Source organism: Sinohyriopsis cumingii, chromosome 12 (genome assembly GCF_028554795.1).
Source record: "Sinohyriopsis cumingii isolate HCF-2022 chromosome 12, ASM2855479v2, whole genome shotgun sequence".
NCBI classification, from domain to species: domain Eukaryota; kingdom Metazoa; phylum Mollusca; class Bivalvia; order Unionida; family Unionidae; genus Sinohyriopsis; species Sinohyriopsis cumingii.
The window spans coordinates 72,780,384-72,802,571 of NC_142972.1; the positions used below are offsets into that span (position 1 = coordinate 72,780,384).

Sequence of the window (22,188 nt, forward strand, 5' to 3'; positions counted from 1 at the left end):
TGTTGTCGAGCGTTGCAAAAAAGAATTATCTCTCTTTAGACCCAAGCATCGAATACCAACTACTTAGCAAAACGATAAGAATAAAATATAGTGCATATAACAGTCCCTGGTGTTTTTTTAATATTTCATGCTTGTGAGACAATAGTGTCGGCAAACTCAAGATACATTCATACCATACACGTCCAATACATGCAAATAAATCTATGACATTTACGAAAGAAGTACATCAAAATGCTATTGGAAATACGCATGAATTCAATGTAGAGTTGTACCGAACTTGCCTAATTATCCAACCCATCTGTAAAGTGAAAACGTTTTGTTTGCGGCGAGATTTTACACAAGTAAATATATAGAAAAGACATCCTCAATATGCAAAATTTATTGTATCCGTCCCTATTTAATTATTTGCTACTTCGTATTCAAACATGAGAGAACAGATATGAATCAAGTGAAAAATCACGCTAAGGTGAGATGGAATTATCACTAACCGAATATGGAATTTACACACACAGAACATCAGTAAACATATAGAAAGATACATACATTATATAGAGGTTAAATATTTATCGTCAAGATCATCAGTCCTAAAATGAACCATTTAATTACAGCAATATGCTTTTGATTATCACGCTCTTAAGACCTGCTGCTTCACGTGCAAGCAATCATAAACTGTTGAATGAATCCAATGTTCTTTTAAATGTATATACTTTCTTCAGCTGGTGATTTGATGACTTTGCTGAACTTATCATGAATTATGTTTGTATCGATAGTTCTGTTGCAAACGAAGTCTTATTAAAACATCACACAAAACGTAAACACCAGGCGTCAGTCTGTATTGTTTTCCCAAATTTAAAGAGGTTTTTAACAATAGACAAAATGCTCAGGATGTTCTACTGGACAAACATCTATTTATAACTTAAAATAACATTTTCTAGAGCTGCATTAGACTGTAATATTCTTACTAATTGAGTCTTTTCTTCAGTATGTTTTGCACCGAAGGCACCGCGGAAAAGAAACTGTTTAAACTTCCAATCAGCGATACAAAACACATGTACGAGTTACCTTGAATTGACAAATGTTCAAAATAAGTGATTTGGAATGTGAACCATAGGAATGCCCTAGAGAGAGAGAGAGAGAGAGAGAGAGAGAGAGAGAGGGACAGAGATAGAGATATAGAGAGATGGAGAGAGAGAAAGAGAGAGAAAGAGTGAGAGAGATTCTTATTCGTATAATGCAATGTAGATATTACTTTCTTTTGTCAAAAAACGAATAGTCATTGCCGATAAGGCGATTTTCCTCTCATAAATGATCAAACCGAGCCAAATTGTATTGTTACAACCCAGGGGTATTTTCTTGACCAAGCGGTGTCAAACCCTGGCGCGATTCCACTATAAGTCATAAGTTTACCCAAAATCTCCAAATACTTCTATACAACTTCATTTGAATATTAGAGATCCCGACGTGTCCATTCTATTCATATATTTTTCACTAATCATTGCAAGACCACATGTCTCACAACTTGTCAAATATATATCACATCTGCATGGTTTCTCTTCAGCAACTTTCCGTACCGTCAGCAGTTCACGAAGTAGAAACTATACATTAACCATTAACACAGTGAACTATTTTAACTACGCCACCTTAGGCCACTCATTTTATGGTTTCAAGGATCATTTCGCCAGTATAACTGCATCACATTTGCCAATAGGTCGACATATGCGGTATATACCGAGTCCCTTTTGTTTATTTCTTTGTGTAATTTACCGGTCTCCTACCGTAAATACTACCACTACAGTCAAAACCTCCTATGTACACAACTAGGTTTTAATAGGGACTATGGTACTCCATGGCCACTCTGGTGATTTTGAACTGAATTCATTAAAATTATATCATCTCATCATGGTAACCTACGAACACTTCACTCTGTGACGTTTTCTCCTACTAAATTGCTAATTAGTTCGGGCCAAGGAATATTTCCATTGCGATGAGTTCAAATAATCAAACAAGTAATCACACAAACCTACAACGGGGCACTATGACCAAATGAGCATACTCCAGATATATTTCAGTATATCTCCAAAGCGGTAGATTAGTCCTGGTAAATTCTAATTGCAGGACATTCATTCAATTAATAAACTCATCAGTCAGTCAAGAGCAACAATATATTCTGCAAATAATAATATAATTGCCCTAAATAACAGTTACTTAATACTAGTATGTGATTTGAATTTGATTTTAACGTAGCTTTAACATTATTTCAGTCATATCGCTACGATTTCTGCAGTGTGGCAGGTTATAGTCATGTCGCGCACTGGGGCATCACGCCGCAGACCTGTATCATGATGTCCCATGCAGTCACATTAGTCTGACACCAGGCCGACTAGTCCTAACATTAACCTCTTAATGTTGAGTGCCAAAAGCGAGACAGCTGTTAGTACCATTTTTAAGTCTTTGTCATGACTCGACCTTGGTTTGAACCCGCAACCTCCCACATCCAAGGCGGACTCTCTAACCACTAGGGCACCTGAACAGTCGTATTGATTGTTAAGACAGGACAAGACATGCAAACATGTTCTCGTTGGTCATAATGTACCAATGTCCAAGGTCTACGTGACTTTTTCAAATAGTGTGCTTCTTAGTTTGCATGGATTATACATAATATTTGTGTAAACTTGTGCGCTTTTGCTTGCATTGCTAAATTTAATATTCCTTAGAATTGATAATACAGTTCCCTCCTTGATACGTAACCATTTGCAATTAATTTACTGTCTCTACGTGTGTTTCTCTTTGCTCTATCATCGCCATAACAAATGTACGCGGTTCCTTACCCGAGTCCTCGCTATCCACCAAATACCAGAAAGTGTGTGTGTGTGTCTATTTGTGACTTAGATGTTTAACGTGGCTTTAACAATTTTTCACTCATATCGTTACGATGTCTGCATTGTGGCAGTTCATACTAACGCCCATAACTGGGAAATCATGCCGCAGACATGTAGCATCATGTACCACCTTAAACCAGGTAGACCAGTCCTAAACGTAACCGCTTAATGCTGAACACCAAGTCAGGCAGCTACTAGTAACCTTTGTATCAGACTTCGGTTTGACTCGGATGGGCTTCGAACCTGAAATCTTCCTATACCGAGGCGGATGCTCTAATCACATACGCCACCGCAGAGGTCGACACAAAATTTCACACATACATACATACATACATACATACATACATACATACATACATACATACATACATACATACATTCATGCATACATACATACATACATTTAGGACTTGTCCTTAGTGTTGCTGCTACGTATAGTATTTAGGGGATATTGTGTTGTATATCTGTTTTGCACGAATTATAATTTATGCTAAAGTATGCGAACATGAATGAGAGAATGTGGATAATTTTTAAAATGTATAAATGGAGTATTTTGCATTAGTAGCTGTAACGCTTTTTCACTCTTATCGCCACAACGTCTGCATTGTTGCACTTCATACTGACGTCCAGCACTTGGACATCATGCCGCAGACATGTAGCATAATTTACCAACGGAAACCAGGCCGACTAGTCCTAAAAGTAACCGCTTAATGCTGAACACCATGTCAGGCAGCTGCCAGTAATTTAGTTTTATATGTCTTTAGTACGACTCGAACGGGATTCGCACGCGCAATTTTATGATACCAAGGCGGATGCTCTAACCACTTCCGCTACCGGAGTGTTAGACACATACATACATACATATATACATACATACATACATACATACATACATACATACATACATACATACATACATAGATACATACATACATACATTTACATACATACATACATACATACATACATACGCACATACATACATACATATATACATACATCCATACATATATATATATACATATATATATATATATATATATATATATATATATATATATATATATATATATATATATATACACATACACACATACATACATACATATATACTTATTACATACTTAAATATGTACATACAATTAAGACTTGTCGCTTAGTGTAGCTGCAACGTACAGTATTTATGGCATATTGTGTTTTATATGTTTTGCACAATTTATAATTTATGCTGAAGAATGCAAAAAGAAATGATAGAATGTGAATCATTTTAAAAATGTTGGATTTTGCGCACCTTGCATTTTTACAAAATAAACATATTGTGAATGGGTGGGTGTGTGGTTGTGGGGTAGGTGTGGCGTGCGGATGCGGGTGAGGGCGGAGGTGGGGTGATGGTTTTGATTAGATGTCATATGCCTGAGAACAAGTACACTCTGTGGGAATTGTTTATCCAGTCTCAAGAAGTAACATCACAGGCTGTGGTTTTGCCCGGGTTTTGGACACTCGTCGTTGCTCTGGCAACCGACCGAGACTCCAGCCCCCACATTATTTGGTCACTCACGTGACCTGTGTTTGGGGTTCTTGAGTCCTTGTGAAAAAAATTGTAAGTAATAAAAGACAATGGTCTCTTATTAGCTAAGTATGTCAAGGTATAGATGCTAGGACTAGTGGCATTGAACACAAAAATGTAAAAGCGCTACTTATATACTATTCACTCTAAGAATCCTCATAAAAAGGCAAAGGGATGGTTATGGTATGTGCGCACGGTATTATATTTGAAGTGACTTTCTCTCTCTCTCTATCTCTGTCTCCCTCTTTCTCTCTCTCTCTCTCTCTCTCTCTCTCTCTCTCTCTCTCTCTCTCTCTCTTAACTTTCTGTATACACGATTTTGCCCCCAAACAGTATGTTACAGACTTCGTTACAATAATGGTTTCTTACTATCGTGCTATCAGACGTGTTCCTATTGACATATCCACCATTTAAAAGACTGACCAGGTAGTGCTTTCCAAAGGACAGCAGCTAAATTAAGGAATCCACCGACTTCATATCAAACACTGGTTTGTTTCAAAAGAGGCAACAGTCGTTTGATTATCTGAAACTTATCCAGGACATTCATATAACGGGTGTGTCACAATTAGCTTTGGTTAGATATACAACACACTATTATGATAAAGTGTATATATGATATATCTGATATAGCTGTTGGTATATTGATAAGAAGTGTTGGGACACTAGATAATTATATAAATTCATTATAAAGGGAATATCAAAACTGCGTAGATTGACCTTGGCTGTGGAACGCGACGCGCAGTATATATGACACTAAAGGTTTCAAAGGTTCAGACATGTAGCCTTTGAAGTATGATGCTGATGGCAAATTATTAAAATATTGCACTTTGACATTTCACGCAGTATTTGAAACATGGTATGAGGCAATCTTTCTATATTTGGCATCAGACGGCATTGCGAATCGCTGATGTCTTTGCATTATAAATGCATTAACAAAAATTGATTCAATAACAGTCAAATAGTGTTCGTTTTAAGAAGGGATCTACTAATGTTATATCGCTAATTTTACTGTGATCGAAGACAGTATGCATTCAATTCCAAAGAAAGGGTAACTGGTCCCGCGATGGTAAACATGTCGCCATCGATAATTTGTCATTAATGTAATTTTATATTTAATGAAAACTTTATTTTTTGAATATTTTATTTATTATTGCATTAAGGCGTATTTGTGTAATTCATGTCCCATAAGCCAAAGGAACGAGATTATTCAATGGATATCAGCCACGCAGGGTGATATCAGCTTCTAGCAACCTCTGTTGGGTACCGATAACTTACTTTGCAAAAGCATTATACTTTCGAGGGTGAACGAAATGACTTGTGTCAGAAAGGACGTGGGAAAAGGGGTGACGTTATTAAAACCCGTTTAAACAGTGTTTATCAATTTTGCAATACATTTACATAAAAGTGGTCTAAATGTAGACCCAGTAACAACTAAGATGCTTTTTAAATAAACTATGAACATACTATTTCTAGTGATAATATAAAACTTTACCAATTTGTATATATTACCTCAACGACTGTAGAATTACAGGCCTATGTTTAATGGGAAATTTTAAGCAATGGCCGAATTCCATAACCTGAAAAACATGTTCCAGTTTCTGTTACGTGACTCACATACTTGTATAATATAACATTAGTATTATATAATGTATTTATCTCGTTCGAGTTGACCTTGCTGTGTACATGTCTATCATACTGTTTAAACGTTAATGACCGGAGAGCAAAATGAAAAGGCAAAATGTAAACAGTGACCTACGACTCTATCATGAACATATAATCACAGAGGCAAAAGTCAACGCAATTCGTGTAAAAGTATCTCAGTGCAGAAAGCATATCTATGTTTCTTAAAACATTTTAAAGCAGGAAAGCGGAAAAGAATGGATGATATAACTAAAAAGGGACAGAGGATATAAGCGGGAATAATAGGTCACTGTTTCCTGCCACATAGTAGTCAATATTAACTGGAATAACTAGATCGTGATAACTTTATTTCAATGGTAGAGTATTGCAATAATAGTCCCATGTGCGATCATTCTGTAATTCAGTAATAACATTGCCGCAACCTTACCACGTGGATAATGTCACGACAATCTTTGAGTATTTGCCTTGATACATTGTGACATTTTATCATCACATCTCAATGCGATTTAGTTAAAACAAGCGAAGTTAAACTTTCACACAAAAGTTGTATTTTGCAATATTTGTCTGCTACATGTTCGAATTGGAAATCTAACTAATTATCTGACCACGTTAGGAGACGATATTAAATATAATTTTGTCTCTAATTGAACTGACATATCTCATCTACTTTTCTAGTTCAAAAGCTGCATTCCTAATATTTGTATAATGTTTGATTTTATTGCAGGGTAGATACAATCAATATTGTATAATATATTATTGGTGCGTTTTCTTTACAGTAGAGGTATCATATCTGATATTAAATGTATGGCATATGTAGCTTCCTATAATTGGCAGTCATATTCAAATATCTCATCTTGTGTAGCCTTACTTTGGAAACTTTAATTATAAAACTTATTGCAATATTGTTTTTCAATTCAAATTGGCTGGAACCATTTTTCATATAATGACAACAATAGTTTCTTGCATTGTGGATGTGTTGCTATTATAAAACATATTATTATGATGAACTTGCATTGAAAGTGCATGCACCTTGAGTTATTTTATCATCATATCTCAGTAATTTGGCATCCAAAACAAGGCATTGCAATAATAGTTATGGACTAACTAGACAGATTTTCAATGTGCTTCTATTGGAATAAATAATATTCGAGTAAACTGAACAAGGAAACAAATATTATTTCATGTACAGGTCCATTAGGACCATTCATGCATGTATGATCATGGATCTTGGTTAGTAAATTGGGTTCATGTGTGTATTTTAATCGATGTACTGCTTCTGATATAACCATTAATGTGATAAATTGACTTCGAACTCAAAGGTTTTCTTGAAAATGTAAAACATTTTCTTATCGTATAATCATGTTGTTTTTTCCAAAGTTGCACCAATAAATATAGTCACAATAGCTATTTCCTTATAATATGTATCCAAAACATACTTCCATCATAGTACTATCCATTGCACTAACAAACTTGTTAAATAAACAAATGCATCTGAGTTAATACAATATCGACCTCCAAGATGTACTCCTATTTTAATACCACCTGATCAGTTAAAACTGGCAATGCCGCACAATTTCCAGTACTTATTATAACACTTTTCGCCCCACATTACGTAATAAATTATAGTACAGAAGTAGCTTCATTAAAAAGCAGCTGGAAACATTATAAAGATATCATTATATTAATTAACAACTGTCGAAAGATCTTGACTTGCTATACCTGTTCTCACCGTAGTGGAGTAAAGTTTCATTACAACACTTTAATTACAGTAGTTTTCTTTCCACATTTGCTCGAATCATTATTGTGCAATTACAAGAATAGTGGATTACTATTCTGAAAGGTATTATACACATTTATTAGATACTTTATGTAGGAAATCGCGGTTTTCAACTGGAATGCAACAAGTATTACCTTTCTTATAATAGTGGTTATATTGCATATTGCAATGAGTGTTGTTCTTGCACTTCAGTTTTAATCCTTTTTCAACGTTTCTAGTGTATTACTGTAATCAAAGAAATTGGCAGTGTTTTATCGTACTGCTTCAGGTTTAGAACATTACATTTCAAAGTATTAGTGCGGTAATGGTTTCTAATGCATATAAGTTTAAACAATGCTCAATATTGTACAACTGGACCTGAAAGAATATGACTTTTCGTATTTTAGTCTCATTGTTGTTGATTTAGCAACAATAATTCACAATTGTAATTTTCTACAGTAGTGGTCTCCTTTGTACAGCGATCGACACATCTTTGTAATATCGTTGCACGTTCCATCATAGTTGGAACATGTATGGAACCATTATAACAATAGTGGATACTTCATCTATTGATATGGTTTAGAAACTTAAATTTTAATCTATTTTATTAAATATTGAATTCTTTTTCACATGGGTTGCTAGTTTTATACAATTGCACACAGTTTTCATATATATATATATATATATATATATATATATATATATATATATATATATATATATATATCTGTGTGTGTGTGTGTGTGTGTGTGTGTGTGTGAAGTTGAAAAGTTTAGTTTTCTTCTGTACATGTTTCTACATATATTCTCCGTATTAAATTTCCCCTTTCTTTCCAAAGACAATTATGCTACAATTATTAATATATGGTCAACATCTGCTAATATTCAAGCTTAGTTTTTGATCTTCCTGAGATGAAACGTTAATATGCAGTTTATTTGAAATTAAATACAAGATCAACATGCACGAATGTTCTATTCCTTATGATGCATGGCCATTCTGACATGTTTAAAACCCATACAGCAGTCAGGCTGAGACAAAACCTGAGAAGAAGCTTATCAACTAATGTAATTAAAATCAAACACCAAAAGTGAATGCAATAATGTTCACTAGATAGTGGGGAGAATGTTCAAGGTCCATACATGTATAAAATAACTCACCAGACCGGCTGCCTCTATATATCATAAACAAATTCAAACCGAAATAAAATTAACATAATACAATCATTATTCATTACATTTTAGGAATCACAAAGACACATACAAACTGTACTTCGCTTGATGGCGGTGCAAGAAGACATCCGTGTGCTTATTTTGATGTGTCATGCTAGAGAATATGATTATAAATGTTTTCTAATCCAATGTGAAAAGCTAAAATATTATAATAAAATGTAACATTTTCTTTTTCATTCAGTTTGGCATCATTTCAAAACGAATTGCTTATTTGCATGCTTCATTAATCATTCCATCTCTAGATTTAATTAATTTCTTTCTCTTCATCTACTCATTCCCTCATTTACTTACACTATCAATGATTGTCATATTCTATATGTATATATTCACCTGTCTGACTATAAGTGTTATTTGCCTTTTTCTGTTAGATGGAATAAGAGATGAAAACGGTATCGCAATTAAAAACATTTTTCGTACTGGTAATAATTCAGATCTTTACATATCTTTTTTTTTTGTCAGGAGAGATTCATTTGTGCCTTCCTAGTATCAACTGCAATATTCCCCGCAATAATTAGTCAGATATTAAATCTAAATAATTATAACAATATTTATATGCTATATGTTCTTCCGATGAATTTATGATCTTATATTTCACTTAAAGATGGATTCGCACTTTCGTATCGGAGCTGCTAGGATTGATTAAAGCGAGGATGAATGTAGCTGAACGATCGAAAGAGAACGTTGAACTCGCATTGCAAAGGGCAAGAAATGAGCTTGATCTTGCTACCAATGAATTAGAAAGGGTACGTATATCATTAAACACATTTGTGAACTGTCGTCAATTCAACGATGAAAATAATAGTATGCAGAAATGCTTAAATCTCGACAATTTCGATTTCTGTATTATTTGATCGTCATTTGAAAACTTTGTTTGCTTCGAAGTCCGTGTGCCACATGAAAGGTACCACTTGTATATTTGACGATTCTACATTACTTCTCTTCCTCTTGCATTTGTTATATCAATATGTATTTCTGTATCACTTCACCAATGGTCGATGTGAAGGTGACAATAACAGTTCTCTATGACATGTTGTACCTACTGCAGTGAAAACAATCACAAACCCTTGACCATATTTTTAAGTACTGCATTTATGCACAACTATTTTAGTACTGCAGTTGCAGTGTTCTCTATGACCTGAACAAGAACGTAGATAATAAAAAATATACAAATATACATTGAATAGATTTATTCACACTATTTTAACTTTTATATCGAAACAAAGAAAAACTTGTGACTTATCTCTTTAAAAAAATCTACTAATTCAATGACAAGTCGAAACACCTAATTGCAGTAATTTTATCATAAGTATTTATTCATAAAAATCATGTACAAGCATACAGCATCGTAAAATATATTCTTTGCAATCCAGAAAGATTAGAGTTTTAATAAAGAAATAAAAATCTGCATAATGCTTGTATTAATCGAAATACATCCCATATAGGTGCATATTGTCGTTTTGTCATTTAACAAATATATAATTAAAGAGTTATAATATGTTTACCGACTTGACTTTTATTTATATACAGGGTCAAATTCAGTTTCAACTGGTAGCTTTAGGTCTTTTGAATGCAGTATATTTGCAAGGTCTGTCATTCGGTTTTTCAATCAAAGAATTAACCCTGCTAAACGCATGCAGTCTAACAAAATTATATTAGCAAGGCTCAAACGTAAATGTATATCACAAAAAGTCTGTTCTCCCTTTTGTCATCCTCGTTTATCTGAGTTCCATTTTAACACCCCTCTTTTCGTCGTTAGACTTCTTCCGTAATAGTAATGAGGAACTGTCAGTCGTATCGATATACTTAGTAACTACCGCAACTTCAATATAGGGATTATACTTAAATTAAGCGATTAGCGAAGACTTAGTGGAGTTGTTTCTGCAAAGTCAGTCGTCGAATTTCTTAAAATAGTTATTTAAAATAGAAAACATATCCCATTTTTTGGATCATGTTTATCGGTAACATGTACATTCCTCACCACATTACTATAAAAACTGATTCTATAAATCCGATCTCAAAAACATTATTCCCATACTTAATTAAATTCTTTATTAGTTCCATTACTTAATCGCATCTTGAAGCAAAGATTGAGGAAACAACTGAACATTTAGCGCAATAGCGGATGTCCTGGTATCTTTACCATAGGGTACATAACATGAAATACCACCAGATCTTTCTTATTCTCGATCTAAACCTTTGTTAAAATAACCATATACTAACTGTATATAATATAACCTCTACCTGAAGCATTCTATCGTTTTTTATTTTTTATTTTACTTTAAGATTATAATGTCGTCCTTTGTATTCCAATACCATACATTATTTATCTTGACAGTTCTTCAGTAATATCAAGTAAGACCAACAATGTTACAGATTGGTTTTAATTGTTTCAGCTCCATGATACTTTCACTATCTTTACACACGGCAGAGCAAGTAAGGAATTATATACATTTGTTGTATTATTCATCCTGGGTATTTTACATCTTCTTCATAAATCGTTTAAAATAAATTGTAAAATTACTGTGTTTCTCTTGATGTATCTTATTTTGTTACTGCACACCTCACGACGTCTTTGTAAATACAAGTGCTGATAAAATAATTTCTCCAGTAAAAACTGTTTATATTTTTTCAAGATTCGAAATGTGGAGACAAAATTGAACTTAATTGGAAATGTACAAAATGTATCTACTTTTGCTTTGGAAAATACGACCCATTCATTCAACAAATGAGAAAGTGTATAGCAATTTCTACCAGGGTATATATATGTATCGATAGGAAAGCCCTTTCCAACTACCGCAGTGTGCATTATAATTACCCTCATTCTTATGATGCGTCGTAACATTTGAAACTCAGTGTCATACGTCTAGAATTCGAATATTTAGTGACTTTTTTGACATTCAATTTAATAGTTTTGCTTACCTCGGAGATATCGGAGAAAATATAACAGGCAAATCAAATTTACGTTTTTGATTTTGTATTTCTCGAACAAAGTGGATTTTCTTCATACATTGTATGAAACATTACGAAGGTAAAACTTAAAAACATGTAACATGAACGCTCAACGTTTCAATCTTGGGAACAATGTCACACAATTTACATTTTTGCTTGTGTGTTCAACTCATAGGCACTAACCGACACGAGGTTAGTTCAGTTTACCATCGAGTATATGTATCATTAAAATACTTCTTAGAACTTAGATATATATCCATGACTGCATCACCCTAGAAAATGGCTATATTAAATAAGGGCAGCTTTCTGGGCCTTATCCAGATTTCTTTCTAATTAGGTATATTATTAGTATGACGTGGTATGGTTTAAATTATAACATACGTTTGTGTTAAAGTGCTAAAAGCAGTTATTAAAACAATATCGAAAAAGATGTGCACATGTTTCATAGTTTAAATGTATTTATGATTTATATCATCTCTCCTAAACTATTAACTAAAATTAAAATGACATTATCGATTGTATTTATTTTCCTGGTATAAAGTTGCATGTAACAGGATTATAACTTGTTAAGTAAAATACCAGAAATAAACTTGTCGAACTTATGGTGGACAAACCAAACTTACAATTCAACATACAACTGTGGTTATTCCACTGTAAAAATAACACAATCAAAGATAAGATCAAAACTGTGAATGTTTGGAACCTTGTTTGCTAATAATGGCTGATGGGACTCATTGTGAAGCCTACGTTTGCTGTTTAGAGCGTATTCACGAGTCTCTTGCTTAAAAGTTTTCACAGAAGGGAAATAGGCTTCTATATTTTGCTGTAGTCTATACTCTACCAGTAAAAGAAAACAGGCCAATTTGGCTTACGTTTAACGAGGAAGATAACAAAATATCTGCGCCTGATATAGTTTTATCAAGACCATGTTGACACATTTTATATGCGACAAAGAAATACGACAGTTCAACATCTAAAACTTACTTGAGAACCGAAATACATCATCTATATCAGTTACGAGATAAACACCGTTCATTAAGAATAAAGCTGTAATCTTTCTCATTCTTGTACATTTGGTTTATGGGTAGAAGGTGCACTTGTGAACTTTTATGTAAACAAGTCTAAACCTCCACTCTAATGTAAAGAGTGAATAATATTATCAATATGCAACCCACGCCCATTTCATGATGCCGAGGCTAATAAAGTATTCCTAATTGTGTGGAAGAGTGTTTAGAACTTGTGAAGAAAAAGATATCAGCTGTTATTTTCGAAAGCATTACTGCATCTTTGAACTTTATACTCTTGAAAAATGAAGTGTTAAATATTACTTGTCATCTTTGTTTTAACACTACTAACATAAAGAAACAGAGAGAAAGAGAGGGTAATTAGAGAGAGACAGAAACATGCAGATACAAAGAGACGCCCAATGGACATATCGAACTTCTTATGCTATTCGATGGATATTAAATTAAGTTATAACTATATCATTGTAACACGAATCGTATCTTTTCAATGACTGTTTGAAGGCAGAAATGTAACTATTTGTCTTTCCAAAGAACACAGATATGCTGGTTTGGGCTGTTGTAGAGGGTTCAATCTAGCTATAAAGAGATATTATTATAAGCTGAATGTGCCTTTGCCCCCTCTCTCTTCCCAAAACAAGAAGCTCTTTTATGAGTAATATATAGTAGTTGTTACATTCAAATGAAAAATAATAAACAATGCAAATGTTCATCCCGAATTTGAAACTTAATTTATCGTCTGTCTGTCTGACGCTTCATCAAAGTTTAGGTTCATTGGATATATTGGCATACACTGTCTAGCTTGAAGCTAACACTAAGTTCTGTTAAACAAAACTTATTAATATGACCATTTTAGTAGTTTTCCTTAAATCTAATTTTTTTCATAGTTTGCGATAAAATGAGTTAGCGTGTACATATTTCCTATGAGGTAAACATAATGTATACTTTATAATAGACTTAACAAGACTCGGTTCAATGTACGTAAAGACCGTACATTGCAGGTTCATTGTTTCAACATTAATATCTTTACAACGTGAAGTTAGAGCGACTAAATTAAATTTTCTTAAGCAAATTTTGGCTTTGACCTTACTCTACGGAAATTAGCAAGCTGTATTTGCGAATGTGTGTGTAATGTGTGGAGAAATACACTGAAGCAGAGGAATGCTGTGGGTGCTGCAGCACTATTTATATCCCATTGGCAGAGAAGAAGGCTCTAACAGTTTAACAGTAAGAAAATATTAACTCTTAGTGGACCATAGGTATACTTTCCGATAACATCACTTCTTTGCTCCACAAATATATTACAAAAACAAGTTTGCTATATAAAATGCACAGTACACTGAACAATCTATGCGGAGCAAGACATACATGAATTTTGGATTAAGAATTTGCCAAATGTTGCATTTATTCAGTGAACGTTGGAAAGTTTAATCTGTGTCTCAAGACAACTAGACAGAGGCATGAAATATAACAATACTATTTTTTTATTTAAACATTGAGCAAAAAGCAGTCTTTATTCAGAATATTACCTTGTGACAAATAAATTTCTGCATTGCAGTGCACATCAAAAGACTTAAAGGCTATTTCCATGAGCGGAACACTCTGTCTTACCCGATTAACGTTTCTTCTTGACTTGGCGGCATATTTTTCTTTTTCCTCGGTTGGTCGTTTGTTTTTGCTTCAAGCGTTGTTCGATTTACATTTTTTTCCAATAAATTGCATTTTTCAGCTGCAAAATGTTATTTAATTTGTTATGAATGTAAATATTTGGTTATGTGTTCCCCTCAGCATTTGTTCATCGTAATTATCAACATAGATTTGCTCAAAGCTTCAAATATTCGCTATTGCGTGAACATTATGACATACAGAAGAACAGATATGATTAAAAGGATAATTGTTTCAAACGCGAAATGTCTTTGCATTCAACTATATATGAAATATTGAATATTCTGAAGGTTTCAAGTAAACAACCTCCCTTGCAAATGATGCAAAATAAATATTAAGAACGACAATAATAGTAACAATAATAATAATAATAATAGCAATAATAATAATAATAATAATAATAATAATAATAATAATAATAACAATTAGTGATAATAGTAACCTTGATAACACCAATTAGTGATACAATTATGTGCCGTTTTGATCCTGAAATATACGTTTCAAACAACCTAACTTAAAGATATTTGATATGCCCTTAATAGATCATGGGGAATACTTTTTGGACACATGTTTGTTAGGTAGGGGCTTTGTAGTATTGTGCTATGTTCCCGTTTTACAATATTGTGCAAAACCAGTGTTCGGCCAGACAAGCCATTAATTTTAGTGTAATAACACACAACTTATCCTCTTCAATCATTTATTGACAATACATAAAGGGTTTTTGATTTTCCGCCACATCAATTAAATATGTAAGGACGTTCAAGTGGAAACTACAGCCTATGGTTGAAAGTGTCAGCATTGTGGAAACAACTGGAAGAATTTTTCTGTGTTTATACAATTGTGAAAGATGGGATTAATTAAATGTGTTTAATCTGTCACATTTACTTGTATACTGATTATGATCAATGTTTGGACTATCTTTAGTGGGTGTATTTATTGTTTTATATTCGCATTTATGGACGAAAGAAGAAAATATTGTCCTTGAACGACATACAGTTAAATATATCAATGACAATTTGATATGGACCGTCGTTTATATAATGCGGCATCTCTTGCACTCTGACAGAGAGGATCCACACTTCCACTCTCCTCGCCCGATGGAGCAGTTACAAATGCACATTCTGAGTGATCGTGTCGGCCGCTGACAAAATTACAACCTCCTCGGTCTCTAACGTGCGCCCTGTCAGATGCGAAACCACATGTACGTCGGTTAGGAGCATATAATGTCTTATAGCTATCATCGGCATACGTCTCTTTCGAACCCTCAATCACAATCGAACCCTCAGTCAGTAGCGTGTCATAAAGTGCTAATCTTTTGTTCATTTTAGCCTCAGTTCAAACTAAAATTAATGACTTCGTGGTAGCTCGCACTGTGTGAACCGCTCAACTATCATTTGAGCCAAATCCTTGCAAAGTTTTCTCTAGCTTTTTGCACCAATTTCTCCATGTCCTTACAGATCATGAAACTGACAAATATTGGCTTATATCTTTTATTGTCTATAAACGGCAGTGTATTGACACTTTACGTGTCATTAGTATATGCATATGACAGGTCATGTTTTAATGGATAAAGGACCAAACATTTGGCACGCAGCCGTCTCAATGTTTGTTCCCGGAGTAATGTGATCCAAAAAAACTAAATTGTTTCGAAGAGAATATGTTTTGAACTTATACAGTTGGTTCGTCGATCGACATAATTGATAATTGTATCTTTCAAACCTGTACCTAGTGTAAACTCAAAATCAAGTATTAACAAATATTTATTCAATATATATATATATATATATATATATATATATATATATATATATATATATATATATATATATATATATATATATATATATATATATATATATATATATATATATATATATATATATATATATATATTGAGATAGATATATCGATACATAGATATATAGAGAGAGATGTAAAATAGGCGAAAAATTCCTGAGGCTATTGTTGTTGCCTGTTGTCTGGGTTTATGAATATGATGATGATTTCATGAAAACGACTACCCTTTGCAGATTTGAAATATACATTTGATGCTATTACTTACTGGTTTACTGCTACGTAGATAAAAGAAAATAATAACACAAGTGAATGTTTAAAATTTATTTATTTATTTCTCCTCTTTTGTTCTTTCATTTTTAGAGCGATTACAATATAGAAAGCTTGTGTTTGAAACCGACTAAATTTTGTCACAGGAAGTAAATCGCACGTATTCTACATTCTTCGCATTTGGTTCAAATCAGAAAAGTGAAATGTAGATAATTACATGAGTAGGAAACTGAAACAGCATACTGAATACTCCAACACAGAATGTACATTATACCTGACATCTTGTCCCAAAACCCTCATCTGTGTTTTTGGATAACAAATGTGAATGATTTCAGCCAATTCTGGGTTGGTGGGTAGGCAATATGTGCTAATATGGCATCATAAAAGTCTAGGAAAACAACAAAACGCTGCTCATAAAAGAAGTCAAAATTGGTTTTGTTTTGATTACTTGAACACATTATTGAACACACTATTGTGCAATGTCATGCCTAGAAAATGGGGCTTGGTGATCTTCGCTAAGTTTATTCGACTCTGTAAAAAAAAACGAAAGTGCGTTTAAGAAGTTCATGCAATTAAAATTGAACAAATTGGTCACTTAATTTAATCCAGAAAATTGCCTTTTTCCTTTGCTTTTCTATCTGTTATTTTCATAATTTAACTTGCGCCATAATTGCCGACTAAAAAATTGAAGGAATAGAAAAAGCAACCATCTGTTTATGGCTGCCAATTAAAAAGTATCGTAAATCTTCTTGGCCATCTCCAAACGACAAATTTTGTCATAATCATGTTCTATATTTGCAATGTTGTATTGACATGTTCATAACTTTGTTGTTTTAGTCTTGACTTAACACATTGAAGTTGAACTTTGTCATACATTAGCTTGAATCTAAAATCTTTCCAACTTACAGAGGAATGCATCACATACGACAGTTTTGCAAATTCAAATAGCTTTACACTAGTCGATGGGTTTATTCAATATTTCTAAAACGTTTGTTCATCAAAACAAAGCAGCATAATTTCCAGTCATTGTGCCTCCGTAATTTTCATCTTTTTAGTACCCTTATATTTCTCAGACATGTACTTTAAGACATTATCTCGGGACTCCTTGATTTTTCTTCTTGTGCACACAGTTGAAGGAACTAGTATCAATTATTTGGATAGCGTCAGTATATTAGACAAAATTAAATTCTAGGGTTAGAATACAGGACAGGGATGTAAGTACTTTGTATACCATTCCTGCAATAGCTATTATTACCATTAATATCACGAGTACATCTTGAAAGTTTTAATCTTGTCATAATTCTAATATGTGCATGTGTAATGTGTTGGAAATCTCAAACACTGTTAAATATAAGATTTAAGCTTTACGATGTTATTGTAATATGTCTTAAGATGTGTGAGACGATTGAAGTAATGTTTTATTGAAAGTTCACATTTAAGTGGATTAGTTCAAGATAAAGAAATATAAAAGTGGAAATATGCAGCTATGCATAAACTATGGTTATTGTTGTTATTTTTATCATTAGTTTTAATTTTTTTATAGTGCAGTGATGTTCAGTTAATCATTGATTGGGAAGAGAAATCCCTATTACAAAATCTGGAAGAGTATTTAAAAAGTGAAGAAGTGCAGAGACAACACTTTGACTGGACCGACTGTGCTGCCGAACTTAGTAATGTGGAAGAAGACGGACCTAGACTAATCATTGCACGGCTTCAAGATGCTATGTTGGAGTGGGCAGCAGCAGAAGATGGACCATTAAAAGAGGCAGCGGTCAAGATTACAAATATCTGTAAAGAAATGCAGTATGAAATTGACTTGAGAATCAGTAACTTAAATCATCTCGATCTCGGTTTCAGCTTAAAAAAACATTCAGACCAAAGTGACAAGTGGTCAGATCTGAGTGACAACCCGAGTTCAGATGAAACTGAATTATCTCGCAAGGGCATTGCGATCGTTGTTGCCTCGTCTCCCATTTGGATAACTGTTGGGCTTATTGTTCTTGTGGCTGGTCTAATCCCAGGACTAGTCTGGGCTATTAATCGAGTTGCTAACACCAAGAAAAGGAATATCAAAAAGATGACTAAACTGACCAAAATAATCATAGATACACTCGTCTCGGAAAATCATCTGCAAGCCTACATAACCGATTCCTTTACAGGCCATTATTTTCAGTGGCTTACTAAATTCAAAAATGACACTCTGTGTACAATAACTTCAACGCGTGCATGGATACTACGCATAGAAGCAGACCTATATCGGAACAATGACCAACTAACGATTTTCCAGTCACTGCACACAAAAATGAATCATTGCTCAAACCTTTTGCAAAACTTTGCAAATGACATTTAAATACCAAATTTGGATATTTTCATTGCGTTGCACGATGCAATGTGACACCATGTCACAAGCTACATCATAATAATAGCCATTTCCAGATATTTTGTTTTATTATTTTCAAACTGTGTCTATATTGTAGAAGCCCATAATAGTCGTTATGTGATGATCGAAGTAAATTTCCTACACAAAGAAAATCAAAATATGATTAAACACTGTAACACACAACATCAATCTGACGCAGGACATACAATTTAAGGCGAAAATTCCTAGTAATATTTGTTTTTTTATTATCCGATAAATTCAAGTTCTCTAGACTAATTTTATTATCCACATGTTAGCATTGTCACTTTAATCGAATACAGCAAAGATTATTAATAAAGAAACTAACCTATAGCGCTTATAGAATAAAATCGATCCGGGCAATATGGGTGTGGTCGGAAATTACAGGTGGTCGCTCATATCAGAGGTCGCTCATAACAGAGTTTACTACATTCTAGATATGAATGTTTCTGATCTAGATTGTTTAATTTATCCAACTTCCAATTATTGATTAAACTAAAGTCGCTAGACAGATTGCTTGTCATGCTTTACATCCTCACTGTGTTGGATGAATACAGCTAAACTGGCTTAATAATTAACTGTTCAATCTCAATCAACGTACACTTTTAATATATTTGTATCACAAACATGAGTCGTAATGATATAATTCAAGGCAATTACTTTCATTATAAAACTATAAGGAACATTTTACTTTGGCTTAAGAGAATACTGAGGTATGGGCGCGAGAGCCATAACTTTACCACCAGGCTTAAAGTTCCCTGTATATTTCTGTGACACCTAAATTTCAGTTTTGATTGAGTAAAGGGAAAATTAGTTCTTGCTACTTCACAAGTGTTTAATAACTTACATTTCAAAATAGAAAGCTTGTCAAGAAGATAATTCTTGGAATCTTTATTTGACAAAGGCAGTTTCTCTTATAATAACTGGTCCACGAACAATATGTCCATAAACCTGTTCAAAAGACCAAAATGCTGATAATTCTTGAACTCAGTCCCTAGCAACAAACTATGCAAATTAATACCATCATCCCAATCCCGTCTTGTATTAAGAAATGCAACTGAGTACCTGTCTTTAAGAGTTGATAAAAATCCTTACACCTCCCATAACATTTGTCAGAGTGATAGGCAAAAAAATTAAACTGTTTGGATGCCTAATTCATAGGTAAATGTATGGAAATATTCAAAAATAAAATCCGACCCTTGATCAGATTGGACTGATTTAGGGAGGCCAACATGTGTTAAAAGCATTAACAAAATGTGTAGAACAGTTGTTGCTATAATATGTTTTAAAGGAATAGCCTGTTGACACGTTGTGGATGGACATATTATGACCAACAATTATTGTTTGCTTGACTTGGAATTAGGACATATAATTCGCTATATAATGACTCCTAAATGACCATCTTAATGATCGTCATGAGCTGGATTATGAATGTTCTGTCTATATGACTTAGGAACAACAATTTGATTTTCCTCTGACTACTCATCACCAGCAGGTACATCAGGTCATCTCCACTTTGTCATAATGACCCCATTTTTTCACAAAGTAACGAATTGGTAATTTTGTCGCTTCAATTACCGAAATCCAATATTTTGCCTTATCTGAGGAATAGTACCTATACCTTAGATTAAAATGTTTTGCATGCTTATAAAGTAGCTGCCACATTCTGCTCAGACATCTTACAGTTTCAGTTAGACACAGGTTATTGTTTTTTATTATTCTCTGAAGAACCTAATTTACTTATTAATTTCTGTTTTTCTCTGCTGAGTGATTGTCATTTAAAATATGTAATTATCGTGTCCATAGATCCAATATATATATATATATATATATATATATATATATATATATATATATATATATATATATATATATATATATATATATATATATATATATATATATACAGATATATATATATATATATATATATATATATATATATATATATATATATATATATATATATATATATATATATTGATGCAAAGGATTTTAAATTATAAATTGTATTGTTATCTGAGGAAAAAGGCGTTTCATATTTGTATGAAAGTATAATTTATGTTTAAATATATAATATATTTCATACTCTTAAAATAATAATTTTTGAGTGCTCATGATCAAACCTATATTTATCAGTATAGATGAATGTCAGCCAGCTTCTGTGTTAGGGAAAGGGTATTAGCCGCGCATTCTCTGGACCTGCATGTTTTTGAAACATGTGCTTTCAATTCCGCACCAAAAGAGTCAGGTGCTAATTGTAGTAATGACTTGTTCCAAACTCAGGACTGTTAAGGGACTGAAATTCTATCAATAAAACAATGTTTCTTTTGTGTTCACTTACAACTAGAATAAGCTCTCAAAAGTCTTTTTTTTTCCCTACAACATAACTTACATTATTAACCAATCCTGGCCAGCCAAATCAATATATACTCTATTTTATGTTCACCTATTTCCAGGCTGGTTTCCATTTTTCCGTATCATTAGTACCGTGCCTCCTATATTCACCCTTGGTTTTCTTGACAGCTTTATGAATTATTTCAATGCATAACTAAGCATTATGCACAGTCCTCTTTGTCAAAGGTTACATATGTGAATATTACATTATATTGCAAGTTCATCTTCAACTAATGACCAATTGTGCATTTCAGGCAATATTTCAATATTTGAGCTTTTGTTAAGAAAATAAGATTTTTTTTTTAAAATAAAGCTGTCGCCTAATAAGAATCATATATTTTAATATCACCATTTATTGCTCTTCAAGTTGTATACTGAAATATATTGCCAGTCATTCATATTATGTAATCAATGATTAAAAGGTCAAGGTGAACATCAATATGTACACTGTTCCCCTCCCCTTATTGGGAACAGTTGATATATCTGAATATGTTTTTGATATTACACTGAAAGTCATTTGGTGGTTTACAAAATGTATTACTTTTTCTTGTTATTTGCAAATAGAACACTATGGATGGAGTTATAGTAAAGTTAATTGCACTTGCATATGTGCAGTCACTG

General features: G+C 33.1%; 1 protein-coding gene across 3 annotated transcripts in view; it reads left to right on the forward strand.

Annotated features, from left to right (window-relative positions):
- The window catches only part of LOC149786738 (uncharacterized), a 103,702-nt gene extending 82,768 nt beyond the window's left edge, over window positions 1-20,934 (forward strand). For all 3 annotated transcript variants that reach the window (XM_089978249.1, XM_089978250.1, XM_089978251.1), the window contains 2 exons: window positions 9,674-9,815; window positions 18,316-20,934. In XM_089978249.1, the coding sequence (XP_089834375.1) occupies window positions 9,674-9,815; window positions 18,316-19,122 (949 nt within the window). In that variant the 3' untranslated portion in view covers window positions 19,123-20,934. The remainder of the gene's footprint in view (window positions 1-9,673; window positions 9,816-18,315) is intronic.
- Window positions 20,935-22,188: the final 1,254 nt, after the last annotated feature.